This window comes from Amphiprion ocellaris, chromosome 9, assembly GCF_022539595.1.
Source record: "Amphiprion ocellaris isolate individual 3 ecotype Okinawa chromosome 9, ASM2253959v1, whole genome shotgun sequence".
NCBI classification, from domain to species: domain Eukaryota; kingdom Metazoa; phylum Chordata; class Actinopteri; family Pomacentridae; genus Amphiprion; species Amphiprion ocellaris.
Genome location: NC_072774.1, coordinates 11,623,313 through 11,641,095, shown reverse-complemented (window position 1 = coordinate 11,641,095; position 17,783 = coordinate 11,623,313). Strand labels below are relative to the sequence as shown.

The following is a 17,783-nucleotide window of genomic DNA, read 5'->3' as shown; positions in this document are numbered from 1 at the left end:
CTGGCCCAGCAGAACTTTGGAGATGTGTTCCAGTGGTTGGTGGATGTGTGGGGAGATAGAGAGGGACCTTTGAATTGTTCAGAAAGGAAAACAGAGAACCCATTGGTAGTTTTAGTTTAGGGTGCTACTGCGGTGTGTTTTTGGGTTTTAAGAGGTGAACAGGAAGAGTTTTTTTTCGTATTGATTATCTTTTACTTTGTTCCTGGTTGGAATGCCCATCAATGTCAACATGAAGTTCACTTTTAGTTCTGTTTATTTATTTTTATTTTACTAACACCCATTTGTTTTTAACCCCCTCACATGTTGTGTTGTTGTAAACTTACTCTTTCAAATAAATACTTGTCTAACCCTCTGGAAACCAGTGTTTGGACTGTTTTTGTGTTGCTCCTCACCTACTTCAGACAGTCAGGACAAAACAATGTTTTGTGGACTAAAGGCTACATTATGATGTTTTTAGAGCGACATGCTATACTCTGACGTTTTTTCTGGGCGACATGCTATACTATAACGTTTTTTCTGGGCGACATGCTATACTATGACGTTTTTAGAGCGACATGCTATACTATGACGTTTTTAGAGAGACATACTATACTATGACGTTTTTAGAGAGACATGCTATACTATGACGTTTTTAGAGAGACATACTATACTATGACGTTTTTAGAGAGACATACTATACGATGACGTTTTTTGGATTACATGCTATGCTGTGACATTTTTTGGACCAAAGGCTATACAATGACATTTTTAGAGCGACATGCTACACTATGACGTTTTTTTTGAGCCACATGCTATACTATGACATTTTTTTACACAGCACTTATGCAAAAAAAGATTACCTTCAAATGCTCCACTGTCTTTAAAGACAGCTTTTCCAAGTAGATGGAAGAATTCTCGTCTGGGGCCTCCAAGGTCTTCTGCATCCTCATTGGTGTCTTCATCGCTGGCAAAAGTGACATACAGCATGTCTGTGCTGTCAGCGAATCTACGCCTGCTAAACTGTCGGAGGGCAGTTGTCCACACATTCCCTCAGCTCATGTAGATTGGTCTGTAGGCTGTTGTGACCACCCTCTCACTATGTGCCCATACTATTCCTAGGATTTCTTCTTTGGTCAAAGTTCTCGCAGACCTTCAAAACAAAAATACTAAATATACATTTTGACAAACCTGATGCTGCTTTTAAAACATTCAACACATCTGAATTATATGCTATATGCCTATATGCTGAAATTCAGTGATGTGGAGGCTTTTGTATCACACAGAATGTAAATATATGCCATCCAAGGAAAAAAAATCCACATCACTGTTTACATAAACCTACTTTGACCAATGTTGAACTTCAAAATTAATTAAAAAAAATTAATTCTATCAAGTGCGTCTTTAATCAATCCTCGGCTTATTTCAATTTGCTAACAGGTATCCTGATTTGCACAAAACATATCAACCTGTTCTCATTTCCAGTGTGTCCTACATTACGCTATTTGGCCACATATGACAGCTTTACTTACCGATCTTAGTGACGTGGTGGTCGCGGCAAAACTTGAAGTACGTGAGGGCCCGGCCAGAGGTATCTGTGGTGTGGAAACCTAAAACAAAGGGCCATATTTTAAATGTCAGATGTGGCGGAAAAGCCCCTGTCCCTAACACAGGGTAGGTAGACTTGTTAAAGACTGGGCAAAAGTAATTATCCAATTTTAAGTAGTTAATTACTTACGAACCTATAAAACACTGTTTCGGTTAATATCTCTTTCTACATTGTGTCTCAAGTCACTACACTTAAATCACTTCAAATAATTACACTAAATGTTGGCTTGTCAATAAATGAATCAATTTCAAGATGACTTAGAAGTGGATCAGGGTTGATTTTACAGATGGAAATAAAGATCTCTCATTAATCACTAAAGGTTTGCGTGTATAAAAACATATATATTACAACATATCAAATATATTTAATACCAACATATTTAAGATCTAACTATATGTAGCTTAACTCCTAGACTTGCGGCCTAAAGTGGAGGAATTTTAGACTTGTAAAGACCAAGTAAACCTTAGCTGGCAATCAAGCTAACGTTAGCTACTTGTAAATTACATTTTAACATATTAATAACAGCCCAGCATGGTCACTGCTGCTACTGGTACCCACTAAGCAGTGATTAAATGAGCTTACGTTTTTCAAACACAGCAATAGGCAATCTTTAATGTGAATCACATAAACTTTGCTAGCATCACACTGACGAAAGGTAACGTTAGCCTGTCGGTCTGGCTAATTAAGTTAACAGTAACTCTGTCCAGAATGAGTTAATGAGTTGAAATTCAACCGCTTCACTTACCGTTTGTGGTGTGGACTAAAGTGCAGCCCGTACACCGGCCATAACCGCCCTCTCGTGTTGGTCTGATTGGAGCGAGCCCGCCATGTCTGCTTCTTCCCCTCGCATCACCCACTGAGCCGCAGTCGGAGGTATGGGCGGGGCTTCGCAATCTGAGGCTACGGCAAGCGGCGTGGAAGACAGGCGTTAACCTGCCTAATTTGCATAATTTCTAAACATTTAGCTTTACACTTGGCGAACGATTTAAGATTTAGATTTAGATTTAACATTTAGATTTAGCATTTAGATTTATTGAAACATGAGCTATATATATATATATATATATATATATATATATATATATATATATATATATATATATATATATATATATATATATATATATATATATATATGTATATATATATATATATATATATATGTATATATATATATATGTATATATATATATATATATATATATATGTATATATATATATATATATATGTATATATATATATATATATATATATATATATATATATATATATATATATATATATATATATATACATATATATATATATTTATTTATTTATTTATCTATATTATAATTTTTTTTTACCTTTGGGGTTTCTTTAAATGACAACAAACCAGCCTCACCTGACTGTAAAAAGCTGATTTCTGCTCTCAGTGTTAACAATAAAAACAAACCAGCTGCAGTCTCACTCACCTTGTAGGTACTTTCTGTCAGCTTGCTCACATCATTCCGACGCCCGAGACATGACTGCAGGTTGTTTATTCAGCCCAGAAATAGAAAAAAAGCTTCAACAATTCAAAAAAAGAATAATAAAAAACAAAACAAAAAGAGAAATAAAAAATCTGGTGTGTGGTGTTAATGCAGATGCTCCCTCAGTCCCGGTAGTAAATCACAGAGCCGCTGCTGCTCCCAGACTCCGCTCATGTGGCCACAGAGACGCTCAGCAGCACGGAGGACGGGACACCAGGAATGTATTAATGATAAACAGGAGGGAATGTTAGAAGGTTTTTTTATATTATCATTAATGATAATATAAAAAATCTTGTAACAGTAGGTTTAGTGAAAAGTCTGAGTTTGTTAACCCTGAAATGAGGGAAACTCAGGGTTTTCTGTTTCACAAGGGGAAGTAGCTCAAATTAGAGACAGAGGGGTAACTCTAGCCTGTTTCAGAAAGAGAGGTAAGTAAAGCTTTTGGTTAGTTACTGTAGTAACGGAGTCTATGAATGTAACCTGGCCGGGACCAGGTTTATCTCAGTAAACATTGAGTTCCTCTCCGTCTCTGGCCTTTTTCAGCCACATATGTTATTTGATTTTGTCATTCATTCAGTCAGCAGGCGAGTTTTTGTGAAGCCCAGTTCTGCTGTGTGTCAAAATGTCATGTCCTTTGATTAATGGTGCAGTGGATGAAGGAGCAGCATTATTGTGCAGAGAAATAAATTTTTTTTGAGAGATTGTTATCAGACTGTGCATAGATGTTGCATTTCTGGATAGTTGTCTTTTAGAGTGGTATTGTTTTACGTCACAGTTCATAATCTACATCAACAACCTAATCTGTCCTTACATTTGTGACATTACCAACTGCAGTTATGCTCTGACATCTCAGCAGATATTGTGTGTTGCACTGTGGTTCTTTGCAAATGGAAGTGTTTCCGTATAATGTCTGAGGTGCAGAGCACTTCAGTAAGGCAACTGTGTGTAGGAGAGGCAGGAAAGTGTGCTTGGCCTTGAAAGGGTTTTTACTCGTCTTTGTGGTATTCCCTGGACACAAACCTGTCAGAGCCATCAAGGAGGAGTTTCACAGGATTGCAGATCAATGATGTAGAGATCTGTAAATTTAATGTTACATTATATTCTGTTAATGACATCATGTTGTAATGTCAGGTTGGGATTAGTAATTTTAATGTCTTTTAGGATTTCTCAGTGTGATTGGCTGCATAGATGGCACACACATCCCCATCACAGTTGCCTGACATACTGAAGCTGATTATGTTAGTAGGAAGTGCATTCACAGCATAAATGTGCAGGTAGGCTGCAGGTAGATTGAGTACAGTTTCAACATGTTAAAGGCTGCATTATAGTTAAACATGTGTTATTCTGTGCACTGTCAAGATCATATGTGGTGCTGCATATATTATTTCTAGTGTGGAGGTCAAGTGGTCTGGTTTTGTTCATGGCTTGAGGATTTGTGATGAGTTCAACTTGAGCAGTAGACTGCAATGTGCTAAGCTGCCTAAAGATTTTAACAATATGATTGACTTGTCTATGTTCTTCAATATATTCTAATGTATCCAGTGTACATTAGAGGAGAGTTTGATGGTCTTTTGCTGGGTGATAGAGGTTACCATGTCAAGCCAGAGTGATGATTTTCTAACTTGATCCCCAAGAGAACTTCAACCAGGTTCATTAGGACAAGAGCACAGGTGTAGATGATTATAGGCTTGGTGAAAGCTCATTTATAGTGTCTATGTCACCTCAGGGTCATTGTTGAGGGGGCCCGTGATATTCTTGTGGCTTGTGTTGTTTTTCCTTGTGTTGCTGCAAGTAGAGGAGAGCAACACTTTGCTGTTTAATTTGAAGATGTAGGTGATGACCTTTTTCTTTATTTCATACAAATGAAAGAGCTAGTTGAGTTTGTTTTTCCTATAGTTTACATAATTCAACTGTGAACATGCAGTCATGTTTAAGTTGTGTTGCAGTGTTGACATTTGTAGATGTGGCCTTGTAATATGGTGGTTGAAGTATTGCATATATTTATTTGTGGTGTGTGATTGATTTTGAGTAAGTGGTTTGTAAATTTGTGTTAGTGATAACTCAAAATATATAGCGGAAATTAAAGTATGGAGTTGTACACTCCATTATTCACCTGTCTGCAAGTCTCTCTGTGTCTGTGCCTGCGTTGTCCAACTCAGGGCCCAAACCGTCCCTTAAATGACCCTGGGTCCGTTTCACGAAGCAGGTTCAACAAACTCTGTGTAACCCTGAACTCTGAGTTGATCTACTCTGAGATAGAAAACGTTTTCGGTTTAACAACGGCTGATTTGAGTTGGTTTAATCAACTCGGAGTAGTTTCACCCAGAGTGCACCGCAACTATAAAAAGACAGCATCAATGGAACCCTGATTCGACGAGTCACCATGGCAACGGGGAAGCGGAGAGCTACCTTTTTTTACACCACTTGAAGTGGACATCTTAATGCGTTCATATGGCGACTTCGAACACGTTTTTAGAAAGAAGTGCAACACCTGCAGCTGCAAAAGAGAGGGAGACGGCGTGGGAGAACATTGCTGCCCGAGTCAATGCGTAAGTTTAAATCACAATAATGTTACAGGAAAACTGTTTAATAGCAGCCTATTCTGTTATTTCATTTAGGTGCAATCCTGCAGGGGAGAAGCGCATGTGGCAGCAGCCGAAGATGAAATATAAGAACATTGTTCAAACAGGTAAGACGTCGGCATAATCTCATGGAGCTACCTCATTTTGATCATGTTTTACATTGTAAAGTAGCTTAATTATTAAGTGGCTGTTTGACCGTGCAGTGGTTTTATCCCACACATAGCCTAAATGTCTGCATCCATATCATGTTCTGTCAAACAATTAAGCCTATTTAAACTAACACAGACTTCTACTCATCCAACAGAAAGAAAGCAGATGCCTGTAAAAAGGGAGGTGGCCCAGCACCACCACCTGTAACGGAGGCAGAGGAGCTGGTCCTAAGCCAGAATTTGGGAAGGCCAGTGGCTGAGGGAATCCCTGGAGGGAGCTCATCCTCTGAGACCACATCCCAAGACACAAGTGCGTGTGTGTGTGTGTGCGCGTGTGTGTGTGTGTGTGCGTGTGTGTGTGCGTGCGTGCGTGCGTGCGTGCGTGTGTGCGTGCGTGTGTGTGTGTTCATGCGCTCATGCGCCCACTGAACATTTGCCATAAGGAAGCACAGAGCACTGCATTGTTTCTGCGTACGAGCGAGTGTGTGTGCAGCCACAGCGATGGCATGCATGAAGGGGTGTGCTTTAAAGATGGTGAGTTTAATTAAAGATGAAAGGGCTGATGATTAATTGATGGAAGGTGGACTGTTCCATCAGGCTGAAATGTGTGTGTGTGTGTGTGTGTGTGTGTTGACTCTTCTACTGTAGAAAAACAGAAAAAGTGGAAAAAAAGCTACATTTTTTGAGAAAACTAGGACAGCATCTTAAGAGACACATTATATTGTCATTTAAAAACAAATGCTAAATATAATTTGCTAATTTGATCAGTCCTTTATTGAAGAAAACTGGCGTGGAGGTTCAGATACACACATCTGGATGACAAAAAAGATATTTAAATGATTTTCTAGTGCACATCTTTGCCTGTATTTACTCATGCCGTGCTATAGAAGTGAGCAGATCATCCCTGCTGTATTTTTACTGCTCATCTCTCAGCAGGTCTTGCTTTGCCCCCGTCTTCTCAAGGTGGCACCGAGTTCTACGAGTGCCTCTGAGACTCTCCTCTATAAAAAATGGAGCAGCACAAGCTCTTTTGACATCACACTTTCTGCTACCAGGAGATTAGAAAGTGAAGGTGGAGCACTCCGGAGAAAACGCTCTCGGTCTGTGCATCTGTACTGAAGATTTAATCTCCACGCGACACTCTGAGTCAGAGAGGTTGCTGGGGGATTAATTTGTCTCACCTGCCACTAATGCTAATGTGATTATTCCAGTCTAGCTGTAAATTTCTGTATATATTGTTTTATTTAATTTTGCTATTTCATTTTTCTTCCTGTTCCTCTTTCTATAGTTTCTTTATTTTTTATTATTCTCTTCCATATTCCTAGTGTGACACCAACAGCCGAAACCAAATTCCTTGCATGTTGTGTACTTACTAAAGCTGATTCTGATCACTTTTCTGTCTTTGGTCTAGGCAAGAGGAAAAGGTGCAACAGAAAATTGGACCTTCCAAGCGTACTTGTGGAGATGCAGGCTGAGGAGCGGAACCGTGCCCAGCATGATGAGAACATCTGGTTGCTCCTCAGCGAGGCAAGAGAGAATGAAGCGGCCTTGCAGCGGGAGGAGATGGCCCAGAATGCTGCCTTCAACCAGTCATTCCTGGGTGTGCTGGGGCAGCTGGTGCAGGCAGTGGGCAGCCAGCGAGTCCACCTCCCAGAGACTTGAGATTTAGTTGTATATAGTTTTACTTTTAGCCCTCCACTGTAGGAGAGGCCCACCACAGTTTGTACTTTGCACATTGTAAATAGTTTTGATTTTGCTGCTGACTAATAAACTATTTTGTGACTTATGTGATTGCATCATAACTTTTCATTTTGTCTGTTAAGACACTGGTAGGAAAAGAGTCAACAGTCTGAACCAAACAATTCTGTATTCCCTAATAATGCATTTATGTTTAATGGGATTTAACATGTTTTAACACAAACTCCTTTATGGTTCATAATTCCGTTGACTGAATTACACCAAAGCAATACTGATTTATCAAACTGGAATATTCTTAAAACAGCTGTTTTAATGTTTTGGTGTTTAATTTGTCATGTAATCTTGCTAACCTTCACAAATAAAACAATAGCACAGACACATCTGCAAAAGGTACAAAAGTTTATTGTCAGAATTGCATTAAAGAAAACAATAGCGGTCCGGGGACAGAAAAACAGAAGTATAACGAGAAGAATAACTTAACTTCTGCATGACACGTAGTGCATCAGTGCATCCTGTACATCTCTGTCCTCCTCCTCTACACCTTGTGCCACTGCAGGCTCATGTGCTGCTGCTTCAGGTAAATCCCATGAAGTCTCATCAGAGAGCATCTGAAACACATACACAGCATACATATTTTAATACCTAACAGCGATAACCTGCAGCCATTACAGGGTCGTTCACAGGACTGATAAACGATAGCTAGCGAACTAGCATTAGCTTACCCGCATATGTCGTCTAGTTCATATCCTCTTGTCTTCAGCTTGATACTGCTGTATCGCCTCCCAAACTCTCCTGTGTGTCTCCTGAGTGTTTCGACTCGCCGCTCTCAGCTTTCTCCGACTCTTCTATTACTTTGAATCTGACAGAAAGCCACAGACCGAGCAGCAGGTGAACCATCGTCTCCGTTATGTTGCGTTTGTGTCGCGGGCAAATGACGTTAAGGGACTTTCAGCTCGCTGCGCTATGACGACCACGATGAGGCTGTATGGAAAAACAACTAAACCGAGACGAGCCGAGTCAGATACAATAGTGGCGAACCGTACCGCGCCGAGTAGATGCTTGTGGAATCGCGGCTTTTGTCTGTTACGCTGCGGGAGAAACGCCGAGCGCTTCTCAAAAACCCGGAGCAAGAGTAACAAAAACATACCTCACCTCCCCTAAAATTTTCTCAACGGATTTGGACGATTCACAGAAATGATCAATTTGAAAATTAAAAAGGCGGATTTCCGCGGAACGGCGGAAAATTGCCATGCCTGAAACATGGAGCTGGAGGAGAAGATGATGGAGAAAGAGGAGACGACTGAGGACAAAAAGATGGAGAAGATGGAGGAAGAGAAGGAGGAGGAGATGAATAAGATGGAGGGAGAAAAGGAATGGAAGTGAGATAGATACTTTATTAATGCTGAGGGAAAGTCAAGGGTATATGTAGCTGAGCCACTTGATCTCAGCTGTGGCTCAATCAGGTGACGACCTTCCCTCAGCTCTGGAAAGACAAAGCGGGGACACCTGGTGTCCAGGTGGGAGGTCGTTACATTATCATTAATACTTTAATAAATGTGCATCATGTAAAATATGTATAATTCGTTAACCTGCCTACTTGTTATTGTTAACCAATGAGAGATCCTACAATTGACAATTTATTGGGAGGGAAAAAATATTTGCAAAGACATGTTGAAAAATGAGAGCTTTATTGAAAAACAGTATAGATAAAATAGTTTTCAGAATTAAAACAAGATACTGAAATTATTTTAAAAAAATGTTTTTCCATGAAATAAAATGAAAGTTTAACTATACATATACATACATACATACATACATACATTTAGTCAGCCAAATAATGTATACATACATCAGCAAAAGAAAAACTTCCAGAAATATTTAATTTGTGTAAGTACTTCTTTATATATGTATATATACATACATTATATTGCCAAAAGTATTCGCTCACCTGCCTTGACTCACATATGAACGTAAGTGACATCCCATTCCTAATCCATAGGGTTCAATATGACGTCTGTCCACCCTTTGCAGCTATAACAGCTTCAACTCTTCTGGGAAGGCTGTCCACAAGGTTTAGGAGTGTGTTTATGAGAATTTTTGACCATTCTTCCAGAAGCGCATTTGTGAGGTCACACACTGATGTTGGACCAGAAGGCCTGGCTCTCAGTCTCCACTCTAATTCATCCCAAAGGTGTTCTATCGGGTTGAGGTCAGGACTCTGTGCAGGCCAGTCAAGTTCATCCACACCAGACTCTGTCATCCATGTCTTTATGGACCTTGCTTTGTGCACTGGTGCACAGTCATGTTGGAAGAGGAAGGGACCAGCTCCAAACTGTTCCCACAAAGTTGGGAGCATGGAATTGTCCAAAATGTCTTGGTATGCTGAAGCATTCAGAGTTCCTTTCACTGGAACTAAGGGGCCAAGCCCAGCTCCTGAAAAACAAGCCCACACCATAATCCCCCCTCCACCAAACTTTACACTTGGCACAATGCAGTCCAACAAGTATGGTTCTCCTGGCAACCGCCAAACCGAGACTCGTCCATCAGATTGCCAGATGGAGAAGCGCGACTGGTCACTCCAGAGAACGCATCTCCACTGCTCTAGAGTCCAGTGGTGGCTGCTTTACACCACTGCATCCGATGCTTTGCATTGCACTTGGTGATGTATGGCTTGGATGCAGCTGCTCTGCCATGGAAACCCATTCCATGAAGCTCTCTGCTGAAGCACTGTTCTTGAGCTCATCTGAAGGCCACATGACGTTTGAAGGTCTGTAGCGAATGACTCTGCAGAAAGTTGGCGACCTCTTGGCACTATGCACCTCAGCATCCGCTGACCCCACTCCGTCAGTTTACATGGCCTACCACTTGGTGGCTGAGTTGCTGTCGTTCCCACACACTTCCACTTTCTTATAATACAGCTGACAGTTAACTGTGGAATATTTAGGAGTGAGGAAATGTCACGACTGGATTTGTTGCACAGGTGGCATCCTATCACAGTTCCACGCTGGAATTCACTGAGCTCCTGAGAGCGACCCATTCTTTCACAAATGTTTGTAAAAGCAGTCTGCATGCCTAGGTGCTTGATTTTATACACCTGTGGCCATGGAAGTGATTGGAACACCTGATTCTGATTATTTGGATGGGTGAGCGAATACTTTTGGCAATATTATGTGTGTGTGTGTGTGTGTGTATATAATATATATATATATATATATATATATATATAGATAGATAGATAGATAGAGATACAGATAGATAGAGCTTTCGAAGTTTGATCAAATTATGATAACACTGTGACAAGTGAAAATGCATGTGCAGCAATCTCACTGAACACTTTGGCCAACGTTACAAATAAATGTCTGGAAGCCAATGGCCACCATTTGGAGCACCTCATGTAATTGTAGAGACCAAAGATAACTTGTGTTAATCTCATGATGTCTGAATAAATTTGGTATTGAAATATTTATGCAAGTTTTTCTTTTCCTGATGTGTGTTTACATTATTTTGGCTGGCTCTGTGTCTGTGTGTATGTGTGTGTGTATATATATATATATATATATATATATATATGTGTGTGTGTGTGTGTGTGTGTGTGTGTGTGTGTGTGTGTGTGTCTGTGTTTCAAAACAATTTTTTTTTTTTTTTTTTTTTTAAAGGGCAAGTTGTGGTCCATTTCCCTGGACTGGGACATCACTCCCAGCTACTGGCCAGTAGCTTGGGTAGTAGATCGGGCTTAAAATGTCTCTTTGCTGCCGCTGGGTCATATTTATTTGGCATCATTCTATCGGATGGTTCTCCACATTGAAGACGTCTGCGATGTGAAGATGTGTACTTCATATCAGCATCAAGCCTTGCCTGTAGGGCAGCACACAGGTCTGTTAGCTCCTGGCTGCGGAAGGATGGAGGCCGTACTATCCTCCCACACACCCCATCAACGCTGCCGTCCTCCTCATCTGACATCATGTCAATGGTGATGCCCTTCCATAAGTCCATTTCATCTGGAGCAAGTACTGTCTTCCTGGAATCCAGCAGCTGTGAACATAATCAGTACAGGAAATCAATACATTTACTGATGTAACAGAAAAATAATGGCATAGCGACCAGCAATCGTGTTCTAACCACATCTTATACAAAACATACAATGTAATGAATCAAACTAGTATCTCTTACTCTCTTTCTTCTCTGGCGATTCCGGGCAGAAGACTTCAGGGCTTCCGCCTGATCCGCCATGTCGGGTTGACTGTAGCGGAAGTTCCTCCGTAGTGTCTCGAAATATGTTTTACAGGCAGCTGAAAAACAGTTAAATGAAGACGTTAGCTCTTTTTTTTTTTGTTGTTGCTATTTCCTGCTATTTTCAGCTATTGTTTGCTTTTGTTGCTGTTGAAATTTAGAACAATTTAAAACAGGATACTTACATAAAAAGACGTCTGCCTCCACAAATTCTAAATGTGGACTTGCAGTCAGACTTTTAACTAAATATGTGGTGACTGCCTCATTGCGAGGTGAGCTCAGTCTGTAAAAATAAATCACAACATTCATTTACTACTCACAGCAGAGTAAATGTAGAGTATTTATATTTAGAGTAATGTAGATACAATTCGAACAAATAGTTTTACCCTTGTTCCGGTTCATAACGCATGGTGTTTCCTTCAGAGTTATGAAGTCTACGAACCGTTTCCTGAAAGTACAAAATGGCAAAAAAGTAGGATGACCATGTCTTGATTACTTTAAACCAGGACACTCAGCCCGGCTATGAGATACTCAAATGATACTCGAAGTTTACTCAAAGATGCCTTATAATTTCAATACATTTAAAGTATGCCTCCTCTGCATGCATAGAAAATTGTTATATTATCAAATACTATCTATAAACAGGCACAAATTCAGACAGGCTTCTCAGAGGTTACTCAACATGTTTTATTATGATAAGTTTCAAAAATAATGAATGAGATAATGATAGAAATAATGTCTCTTCTGTATGAGAAAAAAAGGAAAATAAATAAGGCCCTCGTGCTGGTCAGTTTAGTGGCCCAACGAAAACCAGGACAATTTCATCAGTTTATAACAGGGGTGTCAAACGTGGCCCGCGGGCCAAAAGCGGCCTGCCACAGGGTCCAATCCGGCCTGTGGGAGGACTTTGTAAAGTGTAAAAATTACAGAGAAGACATTAACTGCAGATTGTAAATTAGTAAAACTATAAAGTTGTTTTGATCATAAAGTACAATACTAGATTGCTCATTGTTCTTTTGTGTCTCATTTTTGTACTATTTTGTCTTATTGTTTTTTTTTAGTCTGACTTTTGTCGTCTCATTTTTTGTGGTTTTGTGTTTCCTTTTTGTCTTGTGTTTTTTGTTGTTTGGCTTTATTTGTTGTTTTGTGTGTCGTTTTTGTCATTTGGTGTTTTTTTGGTCTCGCTTGTGTAGTTTGACTATTTTTGTCATTTTGTTTCTTTTGTTGTCATTTTTGTCTCATTTGTGTCATTTTTGTAATACTTTGTCCTGTTTTTGTTGACTTTTTGTCGCTTTTTAAGTTTTTATTGAAATTTTTTGTCTCTTTTTTGTTTTGTGGCATTTGACTCATTTTTTGTCATTTCATGTCTCGATTTTGTCGTTTTGTGCCTTATTTTTGTAATATTTTGTCTTGTTTTTGTTGTTTTTTGTCTTTTTTTTAGTTGTTTGTCTCATGTTCTTGTAGTTTTTTTTCTTTGTGCCATTTTTGTCTTGTGTGATTTTTTTTCTTTTTTGTCCACTTTTTTTTTCGCTTTTTTGTTTAATTTCGTGTCGTTTGTCTCATTTTTTGTCATTTTGTTTCTCTATTATGCTGTGATTTTACTGGTCCGGCCCACTTCAGACCAAACTGGGCTGAATGTGGCTCCTGAACTAAATGAGTTTGACATCCCTGCTTTATAAAGAACAACCAGGGAAAACAGGACGCTTGGTCACCGTAATAAACGCCGTATTTGTGAACACAGACGGAGGACTACATGGTATCACTGCTTAACGGAACCAAATCAGAGCATCGTGCTAAAACTCACTGAAAACATCCTACAAATGGAATATAGTCTTACCGCAATTCTGGGACAGTGCACTCGTCTTTTCCGCTTCACTCCCTCCCCGCTGGAGAAGCGGTTTAGTTTGGCTTCCATGGCGGCCATCCTCTGCTGCAACCTCTGCTCCCTCACCTCCGACGAGGCCAGATACTGGTCCAGCTTCTGCTCCAGCTTCTGCTCCATCTGTGCTATCTGACGAGAAAGTCCATTGATAGCGCTTAACAGGTTCTCGGTGTCTGTCGCTGGACTTTCTGGAACAAGTCGGTCATGTTCAGGAGTTTGTGGTGAGTCGGATGATGGATTCCGTTCAGTCATTGTAGCAATCCCAAGTAGCCAAGACGGTTTGTGTTCGTGTATCGCGCGGTTCTCGCGAGGTCTCCATGTGATCGTAAATGATTGGACAAGCCCGGCGTCACTTACGCGATGACGTAAATGACGCAGAAGAATTGGAAGAATTCCCTTAACCCTCCTGTTGTCCTCATTTACAGGCACCAAAAAATATTGTTTCCTTGTCTGAAAAAAAATCCAAAAAGTCTGCAAAAAATTCCCCAAATTTCTGAAAATTTGCAAAACCTTCAGGAAGAAAATTCCAATAATTCCTTAAAAGTTTCCCTTCAAAATTTTGTTGAAAAAATCCCCCAAATTTGGCAAGAAAATTCTTGTAAATATTTTCAAAAAAATCAGTAAAAATCTTCAAAAAAATCCTAAGAATATCTAAACTGATTACATATATATCAGTAAAACTTCTAATATTTTCTTGAAGAACATTCACATAAAAATCAAACAAAAGTTTAATAACAATAACAGGGCAATTGAAGTCCAGATTATGAGGCAGTTTCCGCAGAGACAACAGTTTAGTATGCCATGGACATGTGAATATGGTGCTGAATTTGGCAGCATTTTGGGAGGACAAATGGTTGGGACTTAACACGTGATGACACAACCGACATGCTTTATGTCAAGCACAGTATTTTGGTGTCTGCAGAAAGGCTTCTCTTAGAAAACCTTACAGTAGTGCCACTGTCTCCATTCCAGCATATTATCTTGGATGAGCTTGATGTACATGTAATGTTGACAATGTATCATCAGCTGTACCCTGAAAAATGTATAACTACAGTTTGCCATTTCATGCAAAAGGATAACATATTTGAATGTAACTTACTCTATAGACAGATCTGGAGCAGAAAGGTCAGCATATGTATATGGTAGGTGGTGCGCAAACATTAACAGTTTTGAGAAACCCATCCTTGACCTTCTGACAGAACCATGACCAGCCATTATAAAGCAGTTCATACCTATTAATGTCGTGTCAGAGAGTACTACATTTAGACATGTCATTACAAGAGTTTCCTCCGCATCCAGACAGACATTTTTATGGAAATATATAAATGACTAATATCCTTTGGAGTACTGTTAAATACATTTTAAGAAATGAAAATAACATGACACGTGTAAACCTGCCCAGAACCGATCATCTTCTTAAAGTGAGTGATGACATCAAAATGGAGCTTTTTGGCCATAAGACTTGATGGTGTGTTTGAACACCAAACTCTGCACATCATCACAAACACACCGTCCCCACCCTGAAGCATGGTGGTGGCAGCATCATGATCTGGGGATGTTACCAGCAGGTGCTGGAAAGCCTGTAAAAGTGAAGAGTATCATCTATCATTTAAATATAAAAATCTGCGAAATAACCATAAATGGTTAAAAAAAATTGAACGTATATTTATATCTTTGGTGCTAATGTGTTCACATAATATCTAAAAGCAGTGGACACACAATAATGAAGTGATCAGGTTTGATTTTATTATCTGCAGTGAAGACACACATTCATAACATTTATATGCATAAGAGGCTTCATTGTTTAGAAGGCATGAAGCACTGAGGCAGCAGCTTTTGTCTCAGTCTACCACAGATTGAATGAAAACTCACTGCCGAACAGAGAAAGTCCCATTTTACGACCAAAGGAGATGCCGGTTCCCAGCACTTTTGCCTCCACACCAGTGAGGCCGACACCAACGCCGGTGTCTGCTGCCAGACCGACTTTGACTTTGACTGGACCTGCAGAGGCTGAGGCGCTGGCCAACTCTGCTTTGGCAAAAGCTTCAGCACCGAGAGACGCCACAGATGCCCCGACCCCTGCACAGGCGTTGGGACCTTTGGCGTCGGCATCGAAAACACTCCATTCAGCACGAGCGTGGCCAACTCCTGCTGCAGCACTCAGCTCTGCTTTGGGAAGACGCTCGCCAGGCTTGTTTTTAAATGCCACAGCAGTTTTGTCAGTGCCGGCATAGCGACCTTTGGCAAAGGCTTTACCCTTCCGGTCAAAGGTGTCGATCATCTCTACAAGTCCAGCTGCACTGGCAGTAACTCCTCCATGTGCTCCTACATTCATATGGGCTGCAAATAAGGACACATGTAGATTGTCAACTGTCCCACAATCCTTAATAATTAGTAATTACTGCAATTTAAGGGAAGGGAAGGGAACTTAAGGGAAGCTTACAGATTATCATCTGAAGATTTTGTATTAAAAATAAAAAAAAAACACATAAATCCTTTAGTACAGAAATGGTAGCAAAGTTGCAATAAAATACCTGTAGAAATTTGAGAAACAACAAATAATTGTGGACATTAATTCCAGTTTTGGACTGTGCGACATGTAAAGAAATTTATGAAATGAAAGTAAATAGTTATAAAGCATTTATTGTTTACAGTATACATGTAAAAATAAAAATCTGGTAGCAAGATTGACAGACATAAATAGTTAAAGACCAGTTAAAGAACACTTAGTGTTTGTACTATAAATACTTTGTTCAGCTGGTATTTAACAGTTAGAGCTGCTGGATACCATTAATTATGGTAACTGGATCAAAATTAATGTGGAGAAAATCCAGGACAATAACAGCATTTTAAAAAAATGTAGCTTTTAAACAAAAATTGGCAAATTTCTGAATTTAATTACTGAAAATCATCATTGTTTAGTAGTTAGCATAATTTAGCTGTATTGAAATTTTTACTTACCACTAGCACCTGGGTTGGGAAGAAGGAAAAGAGAAATGTTAATAGATCCTCTGAACAAATTTTTTATTTTATTAAATCAACAGACAAGATGGTAGAAGATGAGTTCCAGGAACTTACAGCCTGCATCACCAGATATCTCCAATTTATTTCCACGTTCTACCGTTCTCTCCCAGCCTGAGGAAAACACAAAGATGTTAAATTGTAAATATTTATGCCCACGTGAGCACAAGGCTTAGACAAACCAAGACTTCAGTTAATCTTTTCCAGGACAGAAAAAACTAAAATCGTTCTTTGCAGGGATGCTGCAAAAGCACCTTTTTACTAGATGTTATCAGAAATTTAACAAAAACTTTTTTAAAGTAAATGTTTTTTTTTACTGGATTATTACTTGTACAGTGTGGATTTATAGTTAGAGAAAATACTACCAGGCTAATTCCTGCTGACCAGCTTTGTAAAGAGAAGATGTTCTGCAGGCAACACAAGAAAACTAAAGATCTTTTATCAATCAGTTGTTCAGAAAACTGTCCAACTGATGGAGCGACTGCAGATCTGTTATTTCAGATAAAGGATGAAGACACTTTACAAAAACACAGCAGCAATGAAACCACAAGATTCATTCACTGAAAAGCTGAAAATATTCTGCCTCTTTCAGTTTTTACAAAAAGCTTTTCAAACCCACTGCTGGTTAAACACATTTCAGAAGGTTAAAGAAAAACAGTGAGATTTGGTTTCACTTTCAGTCACTGTAGTTAAAAATTAATGAAATGTTAAACTTAATCAATCAGACTTTATATGTTTATGAGTTCAAAGGGCTTCACAAGTGATGAGTAGAGAGTGAAATAAAGATAAAAGCTATTTTTTCTCTTGGAATCCTGAGTGTTTTGTATTAGTCTGAGGCAAATGTGCACATCTGTACGCAGGACATTTTACTCTGAAATGCTATTTTCTTACCAGAATCGTGGTAAGAAACGATTCTACCAGACATCTTTGGGTTGTTCACTCTGAAAAAGACACAGATCAGAGCTGATTAAAACCTTTTAAATATATAAATTCCTGCCAAACCATCATTTGTTCTGAATTATGAAATTACATCAAACTATAAAACAGGAATACATCTACTTTAATAATAACAATAAATAAATAAAAGTACAACCGTCAAACATACCTGATGATTTACTTGAAGA

General features: G+C 39.3%; 1 protein-coding gene across 2 annotated transcripts in view; it reads right to left on the bottom strand.

The window, feature by feature from the left end:
• LOC118470259 (uncharacterized protein C14orf93-like) overlaps window positions 1-13,931 on the bottom strand; it is a 16,237-nt gene extending 2,306 nt beyond the window's left edge. Inside the window, exons 1-6 of one of the 2 annotated variants that reach the window (XM_055013345.1) lie at window positions 13,594-13,931; window positions 12,143-12,204; window positions 11,942-12,039; window positions 11,697-11,815; window positions 8,249-11,558; window positions 7,691-8,134 (exon numbers count right to left, since the gene is read on the bottom strand). In XM_055013345.1, the coding sequence (XP_054869320.1) occupies window positions 11,217-11,558; window positions 11,697-11,815; window positions 11,942-12,039; window positions 12,143-12,204; window positions 13,594-13,890 (918 nt within the window). In that variant the 5' untranslated portion in view covers window positions 13,891-13,931 and the 3' untranslated portion in view covers window positions 7,691-8,134; window positions 8,249-11,216. Of the gene's footprint in view, window positions 1-7,690; window positions 8,135-8,248; window positions 11,559-11,696; window positions 11,816-11,941; window positions 12,040-12,142; window positions 12,205-13,593 lie in introns of those variants that run through there. The other variant, XM_055013346.1, reaches the window with a different exon arrangement.
• Window positions 13,932-17,783: the final 3,852 nt, after the last annotated feature.